This window comes from Tachysurus fulvidraco, chromosome 5 (assembly GCF_022655615.1).
Source record: "Tachysurus fulvidraco isolate hzauxx_2018 chromosome 5, HZAU_PFXX_2.0, whole genome shotgun sequence".
Lineage (NCBI taxonomy): Eukaryota > Metazoa > Chordata > Actinopteri > Siluriformes > Bagridae > Tachysurus > Tachysurus fulvidraco.
In genome coordinates this window covers 19087353-19109479 of record NC_062522.1, presented here as the reverse complement: position 1 = coordinate 19109479, position 22127 = coordinate 19087353, and the positions used below count along the sequence as shown (strand labels likewise).

The following is a 22127-nucleotide window of genomic DNA, read 5'->3' as shown; positions in this document are numbered from 1 at the left end:
ATATATGTATATTGTTTTGTCCAATTTGATTGGATACAAATTAACTCAAATTGTATTTTTAAAATACGTCTTCTGTAAATCAGGTTGTAGGTGACCTGCATTCATGAAATGATAAGTTTATTCCTATCCCTATTAGAACTATTAGAATTGTTGGATTTCGATTAGATTTTATACTGATTGATTGAAATAAAAAAGAACCTATGTATGAAAAATGTTTGTGTAAAAGTCTTTCACCTTCAGAGTGAAATAAATATGTTAATTCTAACAACACCAAAAGACTATAATTGTCTATATTTGTGTTTTTATTATTTAGTTACACAAATACTTCTTTTGCATTATTGAACATTTTAAACAAGGTCCGATGCATACATTTTAGCAATCAACTGTCAAAGATCTATTGATATGATGATGATATCCACTGATAAACAAACAAACAAACAAAAATAAAAAAAACTATGTATATTTAGTGCCCTGCCTTAACTGAGATTAGAGGAAATAATAATTGTTGTATAGGAATAAGTGGAAGTAATAGGTAAAGCATGGACACGTGGCTGTTGTTTATGTGCTGTATAATAATAGTAACAATATTGTGGGTGTCCATGTCATTTAGTGATTTGCCTGCAATAGACTAATCTAAATAATATGTGCACTGGATTCCCATGAAATTTCAAAGCTCATTTCATCATTGACAACAGTGAGGATCGCTTGGCTCCAATGACCACAATTAACAATACCAAACAATGGTCTTTTTTTATTATTATTATCAGCGTTCACTATTTGGAGTCAAAGCAGTTTGTTATTAGAGCATGTTAAGATTACTTGATGAATTCATAGTGCTAGATTACTTTACAAGATGTTAGTTGTGACATTTTGTAGCTTGTTTTTAAGTGTGTGCCATTTATGTATTAAGATCCACTTATATCCCTCAGTAAACAGTTTGGGTCACAGCTGACCACCCAGCTGTTAAAGGTTTGGATCTATGTTTAGGGATAAGATGTAAATACTGTTTTAATAGGTTGACCTCTATAAACATACACTGCCATGTGAATTTGCCCGCACCTACTCTAGGTAATAAGATCTCTTCATGGTTTATTCCTGCCGAATTTAGAATCGGCTAATGATTGGTGCGATGGCCTCTGACGTCACCTCTTCAGGAAGTAAACAACAATGGCTGTACGTTGTACGAACAAGTTACATTATTCGTATTTATTCCTAAATATAGCGTGTTTTGTTTTGTTTGGAAAGTCGACCGGCACTTTGACTTCAACTAAACCTGGACGTGATGAATTGAAGTATTTCCCAAGTGTTTCAGACCCCACAGCTCCACCTCCAGTGGTTAGCGACATAAACTTCTGTTCTGTTTTTACAAGTTTATAGAGTTTATTCCATACTAACAATACAGTTAACAAATAGTCCATTTAAAGCACATTTACACACTTGCAGGTCAGGATACATCCCGGCGTCGTGGCATCTGTCGTAATTGTCGCAATTGCTGCAATAGTGGCTGCAATTTATGTTATTAGACAATATTGCTTCCCGCAAAGGTGAGGTGTTTTTCAACAGTTTCAGTTTCCTTAACTGGCTGTATTTACTCATTTACATGTAACATGTAAACATATATAAGATGAAGATTAAGTTCAGCTTTAGTCCTGTGGTGTGTGTGTGTGTGTGTGTGTGTGTGTGTGTGTGTGTGTGTGTGTGTGTGTGTGTGTGTGTGTGTGTGTAAGTGAGTGTCACGCACGCATATATAATTCAAGTAATAATCCTAGGTGAAACTTTTAAAATTCCAGTGATGCCACATACAGATACTCTGTGCTGAGACGGATGGAGGAGCAGAGAGAAGAAGAATCTGATGAGGTGAGAATTTTACCTACTTCACTGTTCAAGAGGAACTACTCATCATGCTAATACTGTGATTATGTATTTATTCCTCTCAGGATCTTTTGGAGTGAAACCAGGGGTGACATGGATTTTTTTTTTATTTTTTTTTATTTATTTAAGAATTCTTCAGGTTTTCTTCAGAAACATTTTGTCCTTTTGAGCCTCATCTTCTCTCTGTGCTTACTGTTAATGGCAAAATCATTATGGGTTTTTAAAGGTCACATGGCGTTGGTAAACTTTGTAGCTGTGAATGGTAAAATGATTTATTAAGAGCTTCCTTTTGGATTCCCATTGATCAAATAAGTTATTATTATTATTATTATTATTATTATTATTATTATTATTATTATTATTATTACTACTACTACTACTACTATTACTTGTTACGGGAAATTACAGCCCACTACTTTCAATGTTCAGAAATAAAAATCTACATGGCTTTGATAAATGGTCAATATGTTATTGCATATATTTAAATAATAAATCTTATATTTTCTAAATCTAAATTATGTGTCTATATTGAGGAGATCCATAAAATCTATTGAAGTTAATATTTAAAGCAGTCTTTGGCTGTACTCCTGCTATACAGTATATCACAGAATCGGCTTTATCACACCTCAATCTGTATTATCACTCATTCTAAGGAAACAGCTGGAAGTTTATTTATTGTTAATGTATTAGTGTGTAGTATAATTACACGTTTGCATTTTTTCTCTCTATTTATATTAAGACCTGTGGGCAGTTGTCTTATCACATGGCTTCCAATAGACTTTTGCACATACTTTAGTTTTTGCATTTTTTCCCCCCAGTTTTTTCTAAATGTGAACACAGGATAAATACATGTGTTTGGTCTACTGATATTATTACTGATATTATATCTATTATTAATTAAGATTATTATTTTAAATCAGTCTTGAGTTTTCTTATATTGTTCAATAACTTAAATATGGTTCATTCTGTTTTATTTTTTGGTGCTGTATTTGTTTTATGATGTTGACTGAGAATGTGCTTGGATTTCCTTGTAATAAAACATGTTTGATTATTGTGCTTTTGCAATAAATTATATGCCTTTATATGTAACTGAAACACTGAAAACATTCATGATCTGAAAATGTTTATTCAGTGATGGCTGGAAATCCACCACACAGGATTAAAGTTATTTTAAAGCATATTGTTTATTTAGTTTATTCACTGTGCTGCAATAAAATATTGTGTTTATATAGTGGGTGGTACAGTAGGGCAGCTGGTGTCGTTGCCATCTGATCAGATTCAACGCTGAACTTGAGTCTGAGCTTTGCCTGCTCTCTCTGTTTCTCTGGAAAGCTTCGTCTGCTTTCCTCCCACCACCCGGAACATGTCAGTAGGTGGATAAGCTAAGATAAATTACCCCTAGGTTCGAATGAGTGTGTGAATCAGTATAGGATTTGTATCCACGGTAACCCTGATCAGCATAAAACAATTACTAAAAGTGAATGAGAATGTTTGTTTATATAGTAAAACTAAAAGTCAAATAATTATTTAGCGGGATGGCTGCAAAGATGACAATGGGATGACAAAGACTAGAGAAAAAATAATATTTGAGTTCAGGGTGTGTTAATGTACCGTAGGTCGTGGTCTGATTATTTTTCCTTACCTAAACAGCTCCATTCTGTACACTATAGTTAAAATAATACTGAAGGTAGGCACGATGAATACAGGCAGGATGAGACATCAAGGTAAGGATCCTTTAAATTCCTTGTTAATCAGTCCTTTGCTACCATTATAGGAGCTTGTAAAATTGACCTTTTGTGTATTTCCAGAGCTGTGCTTTGCTGTTACATTTGTGATCATCATTATCTTAGTATTGGAGTTCCTGTTTAAGGAGACATCTCAGCAAGGGCATGCAAAATGTTCGTATGTTTGTGGCATCGTTCCACACCCTTTTTGTTTATTCGTTATTTTACGTTCGTTATTCGTTATTCGAGTTCACAAACTTGATTCTCTAAAACATGTGTTTTACTTCAGATGGAACAGAAAGTTCTGCATCAGAGTGTGTTTCTCCTGGTGAGCTTTATCTTGAGTTTACCTTTTTTGTTTGTTTTTTAAAATGATGAATATTATTAATAATAATAATGCTGCTGCTGCTTCTATTATTACTACTACTATTGCTATTACTACTACTACTAATAATAATAATAATAATAATAATAATAATAATATGATTTAATAATAATAAAATTATTATTACTAGTTTGATATGTAAACCTTACATGTGTGTACTGTTAGTGTGTCGCATATCAACTGTAAGTAAATGCTATGTGACATTCTGTTTAGCTTTGTTTGATCTAGATTATCCAGGTTGCTGTCCTTATAGAGTATGTCCTGCAGACCACTTCTCCTTCTTTCTTCGTAGTGGAGCAGCCAATGCGGTTGGGCCAAAGATCTGTTTTAACAACAGGGTGTAAGTAGAGAAATTTTTAAATTAGCTAGTGAATCCAAATGTATATGTACAGTTAAATGCAAATGTTTTTATAATCTTCAATGAACAAGTGTCTCAGTTTAAGTAACAAAAATGAAAGGTAAGATGATGGTGATTACAATTTCAGTGTACGATGTATTACTCTAAATTGGAGACTCTTGACAGAAGGAAACCATGAATATGGCTTGTTGGCCCATATTTTGCCTTTATAACTGCATACGTTTCTGCTGAACATCTTTTGGATACAATTTGGTATAACCTCGCACAATTATTACTGTATATCAATAATACTGCATTTTATTTAAAATACAGTGTCTCCAGAAAGTATTCACACTCCCTTCCATTAATATTTCTCTTTTAAAATGTATTGAAACATACTTTTGAAGTGACACACTACAGTTATAATATTAAATATATTATTTAGTTTATTATTTCTCAGTTGGTATATATTTACCTTGCAGGTTTTGTTTTGGGCTTTGGCTCATTGCCCTGCTGGAACATATATTTTTACATTAAATGCTGATTGAAACAGGTTTTACCGAACAATTAGCATATATTTGGTTCATCCCTGTTGCTTTCTAGTTCTATCAAATCTTTTTTCTAATGTAGTTTTTCTCAGAAGTGTCTTCCTTCTGACCAGTGAAGAGCTGATCATGATGTTAGTGTTGAGTTCTGCATGTCTTTTTCTATTTCAGCCAGGGATTTCTGTAACTACTTTAGAGATGTACCTGATTCTTGGACACTTCTCTGACAATTGCCCTTCTTGCCTAATCACTCAGTTTGGACTGATCTTTGTAGTGTTGGTTTTATTGTGTTGTTTCTGTTTTGTCTAAATGGATTTTACAGTGTCCCTTAGAAAGTTCAGAGCTTTCTTGCTGTTTATATTACTTTTATTACGACTAGCCTTTTTTCTCCTAACAACTGTTGTTTTGATCTGCTGTTCAAACAAGCGCATTTGAAATAAACACAGGTCTATCCTGCTTAATATATTTAGTGTGAACTCTCAAAAATTAAATACTAGTCTTCATTTAGATTGCTAAAACTTGCTGATTTAGACTGTGAATACTTTTAAACAATTTTTGAAATAATTAAAACTGTAGATATAATGTATATGACTGTAGTTTCTCTTTATTTTATCAGTATTATGTCAGGAGGACAAAACAATGTTGGATGGGGTATAAACATTGTGATAGTGGATGGTGAGTTTACTTTAAAGTGATGACAAAATACTTTATTTACTAAAGAAGACAATTTCATGTAATTTTCTTCAACGCCATGATGATGATGATGATTATTATTATTATTATTGTTGTTGTTGTTGTTGTTGTTGTTGTTGTTATTATGTGGGCTTTGTGGTAGCTCAGCTGACTACTGATTGGAAGGTCATTGGTTTGAATCCCAGGTCCACCAAGTTGCCACTGCAGGGCCCCTGAGCAAGGCCCTTAACCCTCAATTGCTCAGGTGTATAAACTGAAATAAGAAATATGTTAATTACTCTGGATAAGAGTGTCTGCAAAATGCTGTAAATGCAAATAATAATAATAATAATAATAATAATAATAATAATAATAATAATAATAATTTTATCATAGATCATTCATAAATCAGTAAGTAAATTACATAAAGCAATAAAACAAAATCTAAAAGCACAACCACTTTTTATACTACACATTTTGGAACAAGAAGCACAAAAGTCTAATTTTTCATGAGTCTGTTTTTCCCCTGAAAATTTGTAGCAGTGTCTCTGACTAACATTTTGTTTATCAGGCAAAACTGGGAGCATATTGCAGAGTGACTTCTTTGAGCTCTATTCTGAAGGTAGGTTTGTTATGTTTAATACATCTAAACTAATTAATATTCATTTATTCTTTCTACACCTTTTAGTTACTCTGCCTTTAGCAGTATTATTTCTGCACTGCTGTAGGATTGCATAACGTTCTAAAGACGATGCAAAAAGGAAATATAGTTTTAGTAGCCTCATTTGCAGACCCTTCTATACAGTGAGTACTAAACTAAACATGTTTTACACAGTCTGCCACATTTAGATATCTACATAAGAAAATACGTATAAAGTTGATGTGTTCACTAAGATTATCCTTGCAGTTATACTGTCCCATTTAACACATTGTCTATGCTGCAGGTTGACTGATGAAGTCAGAGAGATATTTGCTGGCATGGGTAGCAGTCTGGTCTACTCTGTGAAGTACCGGGACAGCTGGGTGTTTGCAGGCGCAGATGGACTTAATAAAGAGAGTCCTTTTGAGAAGGTGCAAACCTCTGAAAGTTCAAATAGATAAGGAATTTTCATAACACAGTAATTTTCTACTGTATTATTACACACATAATGTATCTGAATACACTGCCGACATTTTGAGGCCATGTAACATTTAGCTTGCAGCAGAAATGGGAATGAGATATTAACAAAATTCACATGAGATTACTGTGCATGCTGTTAAAATTGCCTGTGTGCACTACCCAAAGGTGATGCCAGTGTAGGAAGCACATTTGCAACACGCTGGGCAAATTAATTATTGGACTGATTATAATTTACTGATTAAAACATGTTTCTTAAGATTCGAAACAAATTATTTACAGATGGCAAGTAATGTGTGTTTAAAAAGTTTTGTCCACACCAAAAAATCTGAAGTGTTCCTTTAAACGTGCAGCTCATCGTGAATGATCAGAAGACGAATGCATATGGAGATTGGCCAGAGAAGGGGGAGCTTGGTGGCTGCTTTCCCAGAAAGGTTTGATCAGCACTAAATGAGCCTGCTGCACCGGCCACCTGGAGACCATTAAAATACAGAACACTGCAACTGAAGGACGTAAATCATAACATTTTGAACTGTTTCAGAATATTCACATATGGATGCTTAGAGGTATTACCCATATATTGGCCTTAATTTGAATCAGAAGTAAATCCTATCCAATACACACCCACACATCGGTAACAGAATTCTTGTATTTTTTGTATTATAAAGCAGCTGTTTAAATATGATCATATCTTATTATATTGTTTAATTAGGTTTTTGTCCCCACTGGCATGAAGGCATGTTTCAGTAACTGTTTCAGTAACTGTTTTTGGCCTCTGTTGTCCTTGGGGTGTGTTTTTTTCCTGTGCACAGCAAGTATAAACTAAATCCCTAAATACCCAGACGCGTCTCGGAGGTAGCGGTGTGTGTTATAGCCAACATGAAAATAAGGTAGGAATTTTTGACTCTGGGATTGTTCTCCCTGTGCTTCAGGGTTTTCTCTGGTTTTCTCCGCTTTCCTCCCCCAGTCCGTTGTAGGTTGATTGGCATCTCTGAACTGTCTGTTGTGTGTGTGTGTGTGCAATGGGCAGGCATGGCATCTTGTGTCCAGAGTCCCCAGGGATAGATTACAGGCGCCCAGCAACTCTGTGTGGGATAAGCGCTTCGGTGGATAGATGGATGGATGCGTGGGTGGATGGAATTTTTCTCATTTATATATTAACTAGGTGTAGGAGTTACATCCAAGAACTAATTTAATATTTTATACTTCTGCTCATAATTTTAATATTCACCTTTCAGTACAAACTTTAAGTGAAAACTTTGAGTACAGAAGACTAAACAATGTGTCTATAAGAACCATGCATCAAATAAATTATTTCTGTTCCACATAATTATCATTTCAGCAAAAAACATTTGCAGGATATAAATAACTGTGCTTTACAGATTGCCCTATTGCTACAAACACAGGTTATATCAGGTTGTCTTATAGTTTTACTTCTTGTGAATTTCTGCTGTGGCTTATTTCTCGCCTGTAACATACTGTGCCTTAACATTTCTTACTTTAAAGACAGTTTTGCTTCCTGCTCTGCAACAAGAGAATTGTAGGAATGCCAACACTTCTGTAAAAAAAAAAAAAAATTGATGGAGAGATTGTACTGTATGCCTGTGTAAGTAATGAGGTGGCTGACAGCCAGCTGGTTCCGCAAGTCTGTTAGGCCAGTTTGATTCAACTAGAATGATGCATACACACACCCACACACACTTACTCTCTCACTCACTCACTCCCTCCTTCACTACCTCTCCGTGCTTTCTTTCAGCACACTTGGATACCATCCTCTTCATCACTTTCTTTTACTTTTATATTTGAAAATGTCATATTTCAGAAATGGCTGAAGAGGCGAATACATAACAACATTACATTAATGTCATTTGCATTAATGTAATGTGAGATACTTATTGTGAGAAAAGCTTCCATTATGAAAAGAAAATGATCTGGAGATAACCACCACTTGGATATAAACATTTACTGCATCACGGATTAAGCCTGTGGCAATTCACAAATTTATGTAAAAAAATTTCTGAAACTTTTCTCAAATCCATTAGAGAAGTTAGAGCGATGCTAGTGTTTCTATTCTCTGTTCAATATGTTGTCCACGAGCGTTCAGGATGTGCTCAACCTGTTATCAGTCCAGGAGCTGCAACTAATTTGTTTTAAATATAAGAATATTCATGAATATTAGAGTGGACAGGAATCGGCTTTGTGCGCTAGTCTCTTTGCTGTCAAAAATAGAAAGTATATTGTGGAGGTTTCAATTAAATGGTACAATGAAATCACTTAAATTCAGATTTCTGATTTAAGCTCTGATCTGTTGTGAGATAGAGGGGAACATTTGGACCAGAACCACCTGCTGTTGCAGCAGACATATGAGGGCTATTATGAAGAGCTCATTAAGCTGAAAAACTTGCATAAAGGCCTCCAGGAGCCACTTGGAGTTCCCCCTGGGAGCTGCTCATCATTCACATAAGGGTGCCAAACCCAGCCTAAATATGCAAAACACTCCCAAAAATACCGCTGATCAGTAACCCTGTTCAGTAATGGTGCTGATTTTTAATACTCTGTGCTGTAGGATGAAATTTCAAAAGTGGGTGGGTCAATTACTTTTTAAGTACAGTTGCTGTACAGTTGTTAAACATACTTGTTGCAACATGTTCACTATGTGGATCTGAATAAAAGATAGGGTCATTTTTCAAAGAGCACTGCTGATATTTAACAATAATACTTTCTTTGATTAATCATTTTTCCCAATCATAATTCCCTGAAATAAACCTGTGATAAGATTTTCTATTGCATCATAAATCAATTTATTGTCAGAAATGAGAGACACAAGCATGTCAAATAAAAGCAACTCTTTATGATCTACGGTCAAAGGAAACTCTTGAAACGTGTTGAAAAATAGATTCTTTAATACTTTATATTAGAACTTTAATATTTCTTCTATCAGTTTAAACTTTCTTCAGACAACCAACAGATCTCACTAAAGTTATTGCTTTATAAAAAGCTAGAAAACATCTCTCATCAGAGTCGGATTATGGGAAGTCTTCTCAATAGAGGACAGTAGTGAGAGTGTAGGTACAGTATCTCTTTACCCAGCATCCGTACTTCACCTCGCAAATGCTGTTGTGGCTAAATAGGCACAGATCTTCACAGACACCTTTTAAAATCTAATAGAAATCTTCCCATGAGAGAAAAAAAATTGTCATTTAAATACAAGGTTTTCTTAAATGGAACTGTGACAAATAATGAAGTACATAGTTCATGTTTGTAGCAGATTGTATTAAAACTGATTCTATTTGTTAAAAGAAAAACATTGTTGAAGTTTTTGAGCACCTAAAGAGGACGGTGTGGAATATGGTGTGGAATAAGCACAACCCGGCCAAGAAAGAATATTCTCCATGTATTACAATAAATTCATTCTTGTCTTCCTTCTTGCTTAATCCCATTCTGGGTGCTTTTTTTTTTTAGCTGCACTCTTTATGTGCTCAGTGTTGAACCCATACATTTTGGTCCAACGTTAGCTTTCTCTTTCATCATGTCCGTAAAACATACAGATTTGCCAAAGTTTTCTTAAATTGATTTTAGCAATTTTACTGCAAGTCTAAAAAAAATCTTCAGATGGCTCTCTTACCTATTATCACACTTGCATTTGATAGGTGAGATTGCTGGTGATACCGCAGAATAATTTAACTACTGTAGCTGGCTGGCTGGCTGGCAGCATTTCACCTTTAGCTGCTCAAAATGTACTGTATATATCAGAGTATCAGTTTTTATGTGAAAATGTATGTATGAAAATTTTAGATTCATATTTATTAAATATAAAATGGACATAAAAGCTTTGCATTTTTGAACATATCATTTCCAACTCATTTCCACCCGCAAACATTAACAACCAATGAAGATTAACAACTGAGAAACGAGATTTGACTATGTTTATAGGCTTCACTGTTCACTAACAAGCATATTCCTACTGTTCATGGATGATGGATGAGCTCTGCCTCTTCTTGGATATTACGTTTAAAACACATGACAAACCTTTCCATTGATGTCAATAAAGTTGCATGAAATTATGTCTCTCTTTCTTTTGCTAAATGTTTTAATTATGTAAATTAATTTTTTTTGGTTAAACCAACACATAAAGTGAATTTTACATTTCTGTCACAAAACTTGAGAGAAAGATAAATGATTATAATTTATAAATGTTTTTATAAATGGATTATAAAGAAATAATTTTATAAAGTACACCAAGTTTTTTGTGCTCTTTTTTGTTCGGGCCTTTTTTTTGTGCAACATTTTGTGTAGGAGATCTAAATTTTAACCTTGGCATACATCGGTATGTGTTATCACTCAAATAATTTTCGACAGAAAAAGAATTAAATAGAATTACCAAATTATTATAATGGTAATGAAATGTAGATGATAAATGCTGCTCGTTTTCTTTGTGCCTCTTTGACAGTCAGTGTAAACACATTTAGTTTGAGCAGCAGAAAAACGAACAAAAATTTTATGTTAGACATTCGGAAGCATTTCACGTTTTCTGTTAAATGTTGAATATTAGACAAGCAATTCGTAACAGGACTGACTTTTGGTCAATGATTGAAAGACTGGAAGTCTGCAGCTACTGAATCATAATATTTGTTCATGAGAAGTAAACTTGATTTTCCCACCCATTTTCTAGGACTAGTCATTGTTCTTTGAGATTGGCAGGTCTGTTAATAAATATTTTTTTACATACAGGGCTTCTGAAAATACTGGAATGGAAAGGAAAGGTCTTTTGTTTTTGCTCTGAAGACATTTTAATTTTTTCTTGATATTTATACTTCGGAGTGATAAATTCTTGGTACTTTTTGTTTGAATGCATCACTTGAAATATGGATGCATTCAAACAAAAGGTACCAAGTTATTTAACACTCGAGATTTACACAATGTGTGTAACTCTCTTGCCTTCATGTTCAGAACTATTCATATTTTAAAAAATCAGTAACAGGGCACACCTGGGATAGACTGATTTTTTAAAATATGAATAGCTCTGAACGTGGAGGCAAGAGAGTTACACACGCATTGCAAAGTTTTAAGCTAAATATTAAAAACATACAATATAATCTTCTCATATTCATCCATTTTAAACCGAACATCATCAGTGTATAGCAAGAGAACTGGAGAACCGGCCTTGCTATTTCAATGTTTTCAAAGGGGATGGTATGTGTTTGTTCAATCATATTCTGCTTAACCTGAAAACAGCAATAATAGGCCTGCTTTGCATAGCACTTTCATGTGAACTTTATTTGCACTGTACATTTAAAGTTTACAGAGTACACAATGCATAGACAAGAGGGTTTATTTCAGAACCTGCTACAAGATCCGCAAGGATACAAATCTTTAACTTTTTGTTAATCCATCGATATCTCATGATGCATTGCATCCAAATATTGTAAGCTCAAATCAGCTTTTACGCAAACAAGATGTTTTACAATCTTCCAAAGCTTAAATTGTAATAAATGGACATTTGCTTTTTTTTTGTTTAAAATTGCCCAGTGCAACAGAATGTAATCAAAATCTTAAAAAGGGAATACATCAAATCAGTAATGATTAGACTTGTTTGAGTATAACTGACTACATAATGTCATAAAATTAATACATAACTTCAGGACCAATAAACGTGTGTTTTTTTTTCTTATTTCTAATACATAATACTGCCCTGGGTTTCTCCATACATCAGATGGTAAAATTCTGTGCTTTCTAATGCTATGTATTATAATTCATTTATGTAGTGTCTTAATGGTTCAATGATTATGGTATTCATAGACATTTGCTTTCCCTTATAGACTAGACTTCAAACTGTGGGAGCACTGTTAACATTTAATTATTTTGAGCTTATTTTATTGTCCAATAACTGTTTTATCTTTTATCCTGTGACAAACAAAGAAATTACGAGACCAAACAGTGCTGAGCTCATCACATTATACAAAATATTTTAGGATTAGTAGGTGTGGCCAGAGGGAACAATTGAGGCCGTCATATCATTCAGCACTAAAAACATCTGTCAACAGTATACAAACAATAGTCCAAGTACTGAGGGGAAAAAAAATAATTCAGAAGGCATGAAATAAAAATTGACTCTATTACTGCCAAAATACTTTGTGTTTTCAACATCATACAAGAAATGCTTCAATGTCTTGTTACATTAGCATATAGATAATAATAATAATAATAATAATAATAATAATAATAATAATAATAATAATAATAATAATAATAATAATATATTGTTTGTCATCGCTTATGTAAACATTTACGAGGTCATGCAAACGTTAAACATCATTTAAGGAGCACAGTACAGATTATGGTCAGTGACTCAAACCTGAAATCCCTGCACAACGTCAAGGCCAGTTAAAACCTTCAATACTTCACCAATGCTCACAACTGCTTTGTAGAGCAATTCAAAATATATAGGAAATTACATTGCAGACACAATGTGCTCTCCGCCTTTCATTCTCACAGAAAGACTATGTCAGGGAGCAATAATAATGTCTTGTGCTATATTTTTGTAAGTAAATATCCTATCCAATATGTAAATCTCTTAGTTCACACATGCTGGTGTTGTGTGAGGATGTACTACAGGGATCTCAGTTTGAACTCTTATCAAAAGGACACCCATTCAGTTCTTCTTTGACTTTGGAATAAGACTGCTTCCACACTAGTCTTTTTTCTATAGAGAGCACTGGTTGAAGCACCTTCTTTGCTGATATGAAAAGAAAAGATAACTTACATGACATGCACACTGTAAGTACAGGTTCACTCGCCAACAGTATTATTAATAATGACAATAAAGACTGAAACATGTTCTAACTACCATCAAGAGGAGGCAACTTTCCTGTGCTTTGGCTTGTGAAACAGTACTTGTGTAACCAGACAGCATTCAGATAACTATATTCAAGGACCAGTCTGTGATCAAATATGAATGATTACTGCAAAATCAACAAAGCTTGATAGCTTGAGGTTATACTGCAATATGTAAATACTGACATAATTTTTTGTTTTTAGATTAAACATGCACGGCGTGGTCATATGTGCTTGTTGAACATCCATTCCAGATTAAGTCCCTGTTTTTGCTGTTATAATAACCTCCATTCTTTTTACACTGGACTTTGGATTGTGGGTGTGGGGATTTGCTCATTCATCCACAAGAGCATTAGTGAGGTCAGGCACTCATGTCAGGTGAGAATTCCAGCTCATCCCAAAGATGTTCAGGTGGTTAAGGTCAGGTCTCTGTACAGGACACTCAAGTTCTTCCACCCCAGCCTTGGCAAACCACATCTTCATGGTCCGTGTTTTTCACACCATCATGATGAGCTCCTTAATTCACAGAGAAGTTCACAGGCAATATTCTCTTCCGAAATTTGTGGTAACAGTTTGAGGAAGGCACACATATGAGTGTGATGTATTTTTGATGATATAGCATATATTTAAGCATTTCATAGTCGCTCTTGGGTGTCAAAGTGGGTACAGTTGCTTCACAGTTCCAGGGCTCCCAGGTTCAATCCCAGGTTCAAACCAAAAAATGCATATCAGTCAACTGGTTACACTAAAATGCCTGTAGGTGTGTATGTATTAGATGAGTCCAGGGTATGTTCACAGCTTGTACCACAAAAGGCTTGGGATCCACTATGCAGTAGGATAAAATGGTTACTGAATATGAGTCATGAATATTCAATCATTCATTTTCTCCATGTTTAATTTTCTAGCTAACAGTCCCCCATTAGCTGTGTGCTAATAGTTCAGAATACTAAAATGTGCCTGACATCACTCTGCAATTTTCTAAAAACAGGAAGGGATTTGTTTGTTTTAGTTTTGGATTTTACTTGTGGAAACACTTTGTGATAGAATAAATAAATAGTGGCATTTTTTTTTCCAAATATAGGGCCATTTGGTCTGGCTTATAGTGATTTGGAGGGAAAATGCCTAGTGTGAAAGCAGCCTAAGGAAAGCCTAGTCCCAGAAACGCATGTGGGAGCTCTAGCTTAAAGCTGCGGATCACCAGCCGGTGTTAAACCAGTCTGACACAGAATGCAGGGTCAGAGAAGTGAACAGTGCAAAAACTGTTCAGCAATTAAATACACCATGGATTAAGGCAGGGGATTTTAAAGTGAAGCCAAAGTGAATATTATGTGGCATCAGAATTTTAATCCCTGTTTCCAGGACCAAAACAGATTCATTTAAATTCATAAATATTTGATACCCAAGCATCTTAAACTGCTTTCAGAAATTATAGTTGGAAAATAATCTTTCCAGGCTCAGTAGAACACAATTATGATTCTTTGGTTGGGATAAAAAACATAAAACAGACAAAACCTAAGTGAATGTTATAAAGTAACCACAGTTAAAGGAAAGCTTGGGTTCGCATGTTCATTCCTCCCAAAGTCACATTTGCCGTCTTCTTCATTGCACTAGCTCCCTCAGGTGGACACTTTTAATTAAGCTCTGTGTTCAGTACCAGACTGGTGATGGTAGGCATATATGTGTGTAATGAGATCTGAGGGCCTTCTCTAGATTCTGTACGCTAGTTGGTATGTCTCAGACCCTGCTGGTTGGTCTACAGCAGTATGCACAGCTTCTTATACTGTCCTGATCAGCACTGTTGCGTCGACCGTCAATATCCAGAGAACCTAGTCAGAAATGACGGTATAAAATCAAAGACAAGACAAAGACTTTTTTTTTTTTTGCACAAACAAACTGAACTTCAGTTGTGATTTCAGATTAAACAAAAGATCAATTTTACTATTTTTAATGTGGAAAGTAATCTTGACTTGAACTGAGTTTCAGTTGACAGAACTGAGTGTAATTGTTGCTAAATGCTAACAGTTGTGATTTGTATCATGATTTGTAGATATTTTACATTTCTTAGCTGTAAGCTCTAAGTGGAATTGCTGCTAATAAATTTCTACCATCAGGAGGAAACAAGTTGCACAAAGGCAATGGTTACAGGGACATTTCACAGGAAATAAATTGAGTTTCTATGCTATTGGTTGTTATCAGAATGTAGAATAAATTCAGAAATGTTACTGCATTATGAGTATTTGTAACTTGAATTTCTTAACTGGAGCTAGATTTAAAAAAAAAGAAGAAAAAAGGGTTACAGAAAACTGCTGTCACTGCTGACCAATGAGTCAGAGTACATTCAAGAATTGGTGGATGTTATTACAAGGAGAAAAGTGAGAAAAAAGCCCCCTAAAGGAGAGATGCTTTCTGCATTGCACCAGCAAATACTCATTATTCAACAGTATTTTTATTCCTGTTGCATGAAATAGTCACCCCTGCCCTAGATAATGAATTTAGGGGTGGGGAGAAGGATAGTGGGGTCCAGGGCCACTTTTCCAGACAATCAGCAGGACAATTTCTGCTTTTTCTATTTTGCAAACAAGAAGTTGATTTTGGTGAAAGGCAATTGTTTATTTTAATGTATTCCTTTAAATAGTACAGTCCTTGCTGCAGAAAAATGTTTGTTGCCCTGTTTCTCGGTGACAGGAGTCTATTTTTTATGTGATGCCCTTTTGGTAACAATGCTACAAGGTGTAACAAAATATCTGATGGGATGTTTCTACAAACTTCATGTATTTCATCACTGGTCACAAACTTCACTTAGATGCTTTCTCAGTAAGAAAATCTACCTTGTAAATAGTGGTACATGTACCATATAAACACTATTCTTGTTTATTTGTGATTAGATGCATTTACACACTTATTTTCCTGTTGTCTATTTGAGCTGTGAAAAATCTTGATTAAACGCGGCATTGCATTAAGGACAAAAATGCATTGCATTAAGGAGCATGGCATTGCATTAAGGAGCATGGCATTAAGGACAAAAATCGCTGGAACTGCTCTTTAATCTGTACTAAACAGTTAAACTCCTGGTCCACAACATTGTGTTTTCAGATGTTAAATGATCAATGAAAATGTTCAAGTTCTTATAGTCTTCAGTTCTGAATCAGCACAGTTTTAATTACACCACTTTCAACAACCAATTACTCAAAGTGATTAGGTATAATTAGGTATAGATGACCAGGTCTCTTGCTTAACCTGCTGCATAAATGATGCTATATCTTACCATTCTCATCCTCTTCATTTTCCTCATCTTCTTCTGGGTTGTGCTCTTTAGCAGGCAGGAGCAGATGTCTGTGGCAGGGGCTGGTGGTGGTGATTTGACTACAGCCCTCCAGGCTGGTGCCCAGCTGTAACCTCCTCATGTGCCTCACCACGGCTGTTGCATTGAAGGCTTGCTGGAAACAAACCAGCACAAGATGACAGGGATCAGAAATAATCACCTACATCTGTTAGTAGCCTTTAAATGCTAGCACTGAATTGTGTGACTGATGTTTTTTTATTATTAAGTCATGATTGTATCACATACTCCACTTATGTACTTGTAGTGTATTCATATGTGTTCATTTGGCAGCTATATTTAATCAAAGCAAGTTATAAATAAGAAAAAAAAAAAGACTTTATACCGCTTTACACATATGCAGCTTGTATTCTTGCCTGAGATTTACTCACACTCTTGTGGTCACTACTGTGCCAGTCAGAAATGCACAGCTAACAGCATCAGGCATTGTCAACTAAAATAAAGGTCTAGTTTAAACTTGTCTGAATCATGTTCTGGACAAAAAAACTGCCAGACTGAATGGTGACACCAGTTACCTTGAGTGCTTTAACACTGCCTGGGTTATAGGTTTTCTAATTCTACTCACATGCATTATCCAAACTATCCCACTTGTGTGCCGTTAATATTGACTGCTAATTGTAATTGAAATGTAATAAAAGAAACATACTTATTTCGATTTCTTTAAATATAAATAAATTAGTAATGCATAGTAAATCTGACCAGGATACGATAGTTAAAGCTTTAGTTAAAGCTAAAGATGAATGAATGAATGAATGAATGAATGAATGAAAGCAACCTTTACATTACAAGTTAATTAATATTCATTTTCTTTATCCCACAAGCTTCATGTCTGACAATCTGTATGAAACCAGGCAGCTTCTATGGCTAATTATCCTTGTGTACAGATGAGACATCTGTTTTTAAGTTGAAACAGGAGCAATAAATGTGTTCTTCTCTGTCCATTCTATTGAAGTGAGCTTCCTTCAGGGAATTAATTTAGATAGATCCATGTTGATAACGCAAAACAGAGAACAAAGTTTTATGTTTAAACAACTCAAGTCACTATTTTCAGAATTTTCATATATTGTCTGGTTCTACTACGGTATTCATTCAAGTACATGGTTCAGTGAAATACATTGTTGGGTCCACCATTTGATGAAGGTAGCCTTTTTACAATGGTAATACCGGTTGTAATATATGTATTGTGTTATTAAAATGATAGATATCACATATTTCAATAGATTACTACAGCGCCTGTGTCAGCCTATGTTAGTGCACCTTTAACTGGAAAGTCAAGAATAAATACTTCTAAAATAGAAACCATGTAAATATTGATTCACCTTCCATTTACTCTTGGCAAAGTTCTTTTTAATCTGAGCGCTGACAGATTCGTGGATGTTTTTGTCAAGAGCCGTGTCTCCCGAGATCCTTCAAAACATAAACAGATAGAAAGAAGGAAGCAGGTGAGACTGACTATTATATACAATGTGTTTAACATATAGAGACCAAACTCTTAGAAGCACTGTGAAATGTTAGATTAAAAAAAAGGCTAGATGTCCTACCATGGATGCTGTAAGGCTTGTTCACACGTATATCTTAGATCTGGATCTTTCTCCATTAGATGGCATATGAAATCTTTAGCTGAAAGATGAAGATACAATGGTCAATATTAAAATGTAAAACCTACTGTTTAACCTTGACCATGATAAAGTTGTTACTGAGTTTGAATGATAGAAAATAAATGCATTTATTGTCAAGGGTCAGGCATATTGCACTTTGACATAGAAAATGTCATAAACTGCAGTATGTAGTAAGCACATTGTTTGAAATCACTATGAATGCTACAACAGTCACAAACAGGAGACTCACCTGAGTCTGATATATCGTCCCAGTATGGAGAATCAAACTCATACTCAGCCTTCAGTATTTGCTCAAACAGTTTGGCGTCATTTTCATCGTAAAATGGTGGATATCCGCATAACCTGGAAAATGCTTTGTGTGATAAGTAATCCATTTTTGTACAGCCTAGTATACCCTTGTAGACTTTTGAGGAACAATTTTTGTAAAGTACTTTTTACTGTATTGTATCCATAGTGTACACATGTATGGTTGTGTATAGGTACAGCAATATTTATTTAACTTTAAATTCATTACCAAGATTTACAATGGCTTGGGAAAAAAAGTATTAAGACCATTTCAGTTTTTTTTAAAACATTATTGATGATCTCATTAAAAAAATATTCAATTCACAATTATTGCCCATCTGCCTACAACCAAGAATGACAATGAGAACTTTTTTTTTCAAACTTATCACAAATCCGAATCTAAAAATTATCATTTACATAAGTATTATAAGTAAATGTGTTTTTGTAAAGGAATATGTTACAGCGTTATATCTTCAAGTCTTCTTGGGTAAGTTTCTACATGTTTTGCAAACCTTCATTTGGGCAGAGCCTCTTAAACTGAGTCAGATTAGATGGAGAGCACCTGTAAACTGCCATTCCCAGGTGCCACCATCTTTCATCTTCAGGTCTCTCCACAGGTCTCTCTGTTCTATGGAGTTCGGGTCTGGGCATTAACTGATGACCATTTAGACAGTTTGTCTGCACTCCTGTATCTGGCTTCATTATACCTTCCCTCAATTTAGACCATCTTCCCTGCCTCAACCACTGATAAGCACTTCATAGGCTGCCACCACTAAGCTTTACTACATGGATGGGAGCAGTTGATGAGCTGTACCTGTTTTTACAGGTCTACCATAAAGACCTGATTGATAGAGTATTTATGAGATGGTTGTCCTTCTTGGTGGATGACTTCTTAGCTATGAGTGGACAGTGGCTCTTGGTAACCTACTGTACCTGACTAAGGCTTTTCTACTGAGTTTAGACAGATGGCCAACTATACCGAGAAGTCCTGGTGGCTCTAAACTTCACAATGATCCTTGAAAAATATAAATCTTTGGAAATTATTTTGTATTCTTGCCTAAAACATGATTTAATCCTGGAGGCATATGGACTATATATACAATAATATACAAATATGTGTGTGAAAGATAAAGTGTTCTGAATAGTTTCTAGTAATGTCTACTAGACAAAAATATAAGCAGTAATGCAACTTAATGTTGTGTAAAGACAGAATTTTATATATATATATATATATATATATATATATATATATATATATATATATATATATATATATATATATATATATATATATATATGGTTTGGGCACATGTAGACATCCACTCACAAAATGTAAGAAATAACCCCTATGGACCAGCAGTCTACTGCTTTGCTGTAGGGTTTCTGAGCCAGAACCTCAGGAGCTGATGATAAGAAAAAGAAAGAGAAAAAGCAATGAGTGCCAAATGCTTAACTGCTTTCAATATTCAAAGCATAATCATTTTCAATTCTGCAGACTACACTGTAGCAGCAAAAAGCTGGGGGCATAAAGAGCACTTCTGTAGCACTAACAGTATCACTCAACTCCTCTTGACGATTGAGTATTCAGCAAAATTCTGAATCAAGCTGAGAGAGACAGAGAGCTCTTTATCATACCCACATATCCAGGTGTTCCACAAGCAGTTGACATCACAGTTCCAGAGTCCTCAATTTTGGACAATCCAAAGTCACTGATCATGATGTTAGAGTCTTCATCCATGCTATAATACAGAAGGTTCTCTGGCTGCACCATGTCGTACGAAGAAAATAAAACTGTATCAGTGAAATTAGAGGTTGAAGTATTTTTTAATAATTTTTTTAACTGAAGAGGGTTTTTTTTATTTCTGGTTCATATATTACACTCTTCATTTGTAATCATTTTAGCATTTCAATTTCATTTTATTTACATTTTGTCTCTTTTTAAACAGTATTTTTAGTAAGGCTATAGATACCTTTGTATTTGTATAGTATTGTATGCTCTTGTCTCTCTGTCATTTAGTTTTTCATTTTAAAGTTGACCTTTTCAGGTCTATGTTGCTAGGAGCTTAATGCTCCTAGTGGAGCCGGATCTACCGTAGTTAAACAGATCCATTGTTAGTCAGACAAAGAGTAGTCTAAAACAGCCCATGAAATGTCCAAAATTACTTCCCAGCCAAGATTAGGATTACAAAGATCCAAACCTAGAGGCAAGTGACCCAGACACCATTGTAACCCAATTTTGTATCAGGCTCAATTGGCAATGTGCAGACACCTTGTGCAATGGCTTAACCGAATATTAACCAGTAAAATGCATGGGATATATTCAATAGTATTGATTTCACCTTAGATGGCTTTTTGCTGACCTTAATTATACCCAGGATTGCTGGCAAATTGCATGCAAATATGTTGATGCCCAGAATTCAAAGATGCCATACTGTGGCTTAAGCCAGCATTTCTGCGAGAGATTTTGTCCTAACTATTCTTGCAGATAAGAGTTGTATAGTATGTTTTGGAGTAAATCTACAAAAAAAGGCTTCTTTCACTACCATACGATTGTCAGACATTTGGAAAAAGAGGACATGGATTTTACCATCCACCATAACCAGCTTCTACAGGATAAATACGTCAAACTAGAGTATTTTATGTGGTGACTTAAATGACTCCCTTGAGTGACTTACCTAAACTAGAGTATCCAATAGAGTAATTCTATTATTTCAGTAGAAAACAGCACTGGTACTTTAAGTGATTTTTTTCCTCAACAGAGGATAAGGACTTTGAACAAAACTTGTTCTCAACTAAGATCAGAATCAGTGTCTAAATCTCACCTCCAGTAAAAGAGAGTAGCAGAACTAAGTGATTCTCATTGTTCCATCTTGAGTGACATTCTCAAAAGGGAGCAATATCACTGCTTTGAGTGACTGTCAGTACACATAAAAATGATCTCAGCAGGTATTGTAACCACTGTCCAAGGAATGCGCTGTGTGGGGATGAATGTGGAAGTGTTATAACCCTTTGTTATGACTGATATGCTGTATCCACTAATTCCAGAAGAAGAAAACACTGGTGGTCTGGAAGGAGACATGATAGTAGTTTATATGTGGACCTACAAACTAAGTAGAAGACTGCCAGACCATTTGGGTCATTTGAGTTGATGTGAATGGCCAGAAGACAAGTCTGAGATAAAATTTATCACTCTCAGTGTCATGAGATGATGACTTCACTATTAATACTTGACTTGGATGCAAACATACAGGAAATCTCTCTAGATCCTGAAAGAAACCACACAAGCAGTCCTCTTATTAGTGGAGATAACTATGGATACCTATGCCTATCGCGTTTGCCTTTTTTTGTGTTTTCTGTCTTCTGACAAGCTTTAGAGTTTTGATGGAAATAACATGAC

At 34.9% G+C, this 22127-nt stretch overlaps 2 protein-coding genes across 2 annotated transcripts in view; one reads left to right on the top strand and one right to left on the bottom strand.

The window, feature by feature from the left end:
- The first annotated feature begins 12 nt into the window (after nucleotides 1-12).
- si:dkeyp-67f1.2 (uncharacterized protein LOC556106 homolog) lies at nucleotides 13-10481 on the top strand. The gene is made up of 12 exons (XM_027146840.2): nucleotides 13-1335; nucleotides 1444-1544; nucleotides 1791-1857; nucleotides 1938-3596; nucleotides 3681-3770; nucleotides 3886-3924; nucleotides 4195-4321; nucleotides 5480-5538; nucleotides 6107-6157; nucleotides 6264-6339; nucleotides 6480-6606; nucleotides 7006-10481. The coding sequence occupies exons 4-12, from the start codon at nucleotides 3569-3571 to the stop codon at nucleotides 7090-7092; spliced, it is 684 nt and encodes a 227-aa protein (XP_027002641.2). The 5' UTR covers nucleotides 13-1335; nucleotides 1444-1544; nucleotides 1791-1857; nucleotides 1938-3568; the 3' UTR covers nucleotides 7093-10481.
- Nucleotides 10482-11916: 1435 nt separating this feature from the next.
- The window catches only part of camk1a (calcium/calmodulin-dependent protein kinase Ia), a 19458-nt gene continuing 9247 nt past the window's right edge, over nucleotides 11917-22127 (bottom strand). The window contains exons 6-12 of the mRNA XM_027146318.2: nucleotides 20366-20492; nucleotides 20058-20133; nucleotides 18675-18787; nucleotides 18368-18446; nucleotides 18146-18233; nucleotides 16752-16923; nucleotides 11917-15312 (exon numbers count right to left, since the gene is read on the bottom strand). Coding sequence (XP_027002119.1) covers nucleotides 15221-15312; nucleotides 16752-16923; nucleotides 18146-18233; nucleotides 18368-18446; nucleotides 18675-18787; nucleotides 20058-20133; nucleotides 20366-20492 — 747 coding nt within the window. The 3' untranslated portion in view covers nucleotides 11917-15220. The remainder of the gene's footprint in view (nucleotides 15313-16751; nucleotides 16924-18145; nucleotides 18234-18367; nucleotides 18447-18674; nucleotides 18788-20057; nucleotides 20134-20365; nucleotides 20493-22127) is intronic.

Coding starts and splice junctions, on each gene's coding strand:
- si:dkeyp-67f1.2 (XM_027146840.2), top strand. CDS start 3,569: ATGAATACAGGCAGGATGAGACATCAAG. Junction 3,597..3,680: donor AGGCAGGATGAGACATCAAG/GTAAGGATCCTT, acceptor GTGTATTTCCAG/AGCTGTGCTTTGCTGTTACA. Junction 3,925..4,194: donor ATCAGAGTGTGTTTCTCCTG/GTGAGCTTTATC, acceptor CATTCTGTTTAG/CTTTGTTTGATCTAGATTAT.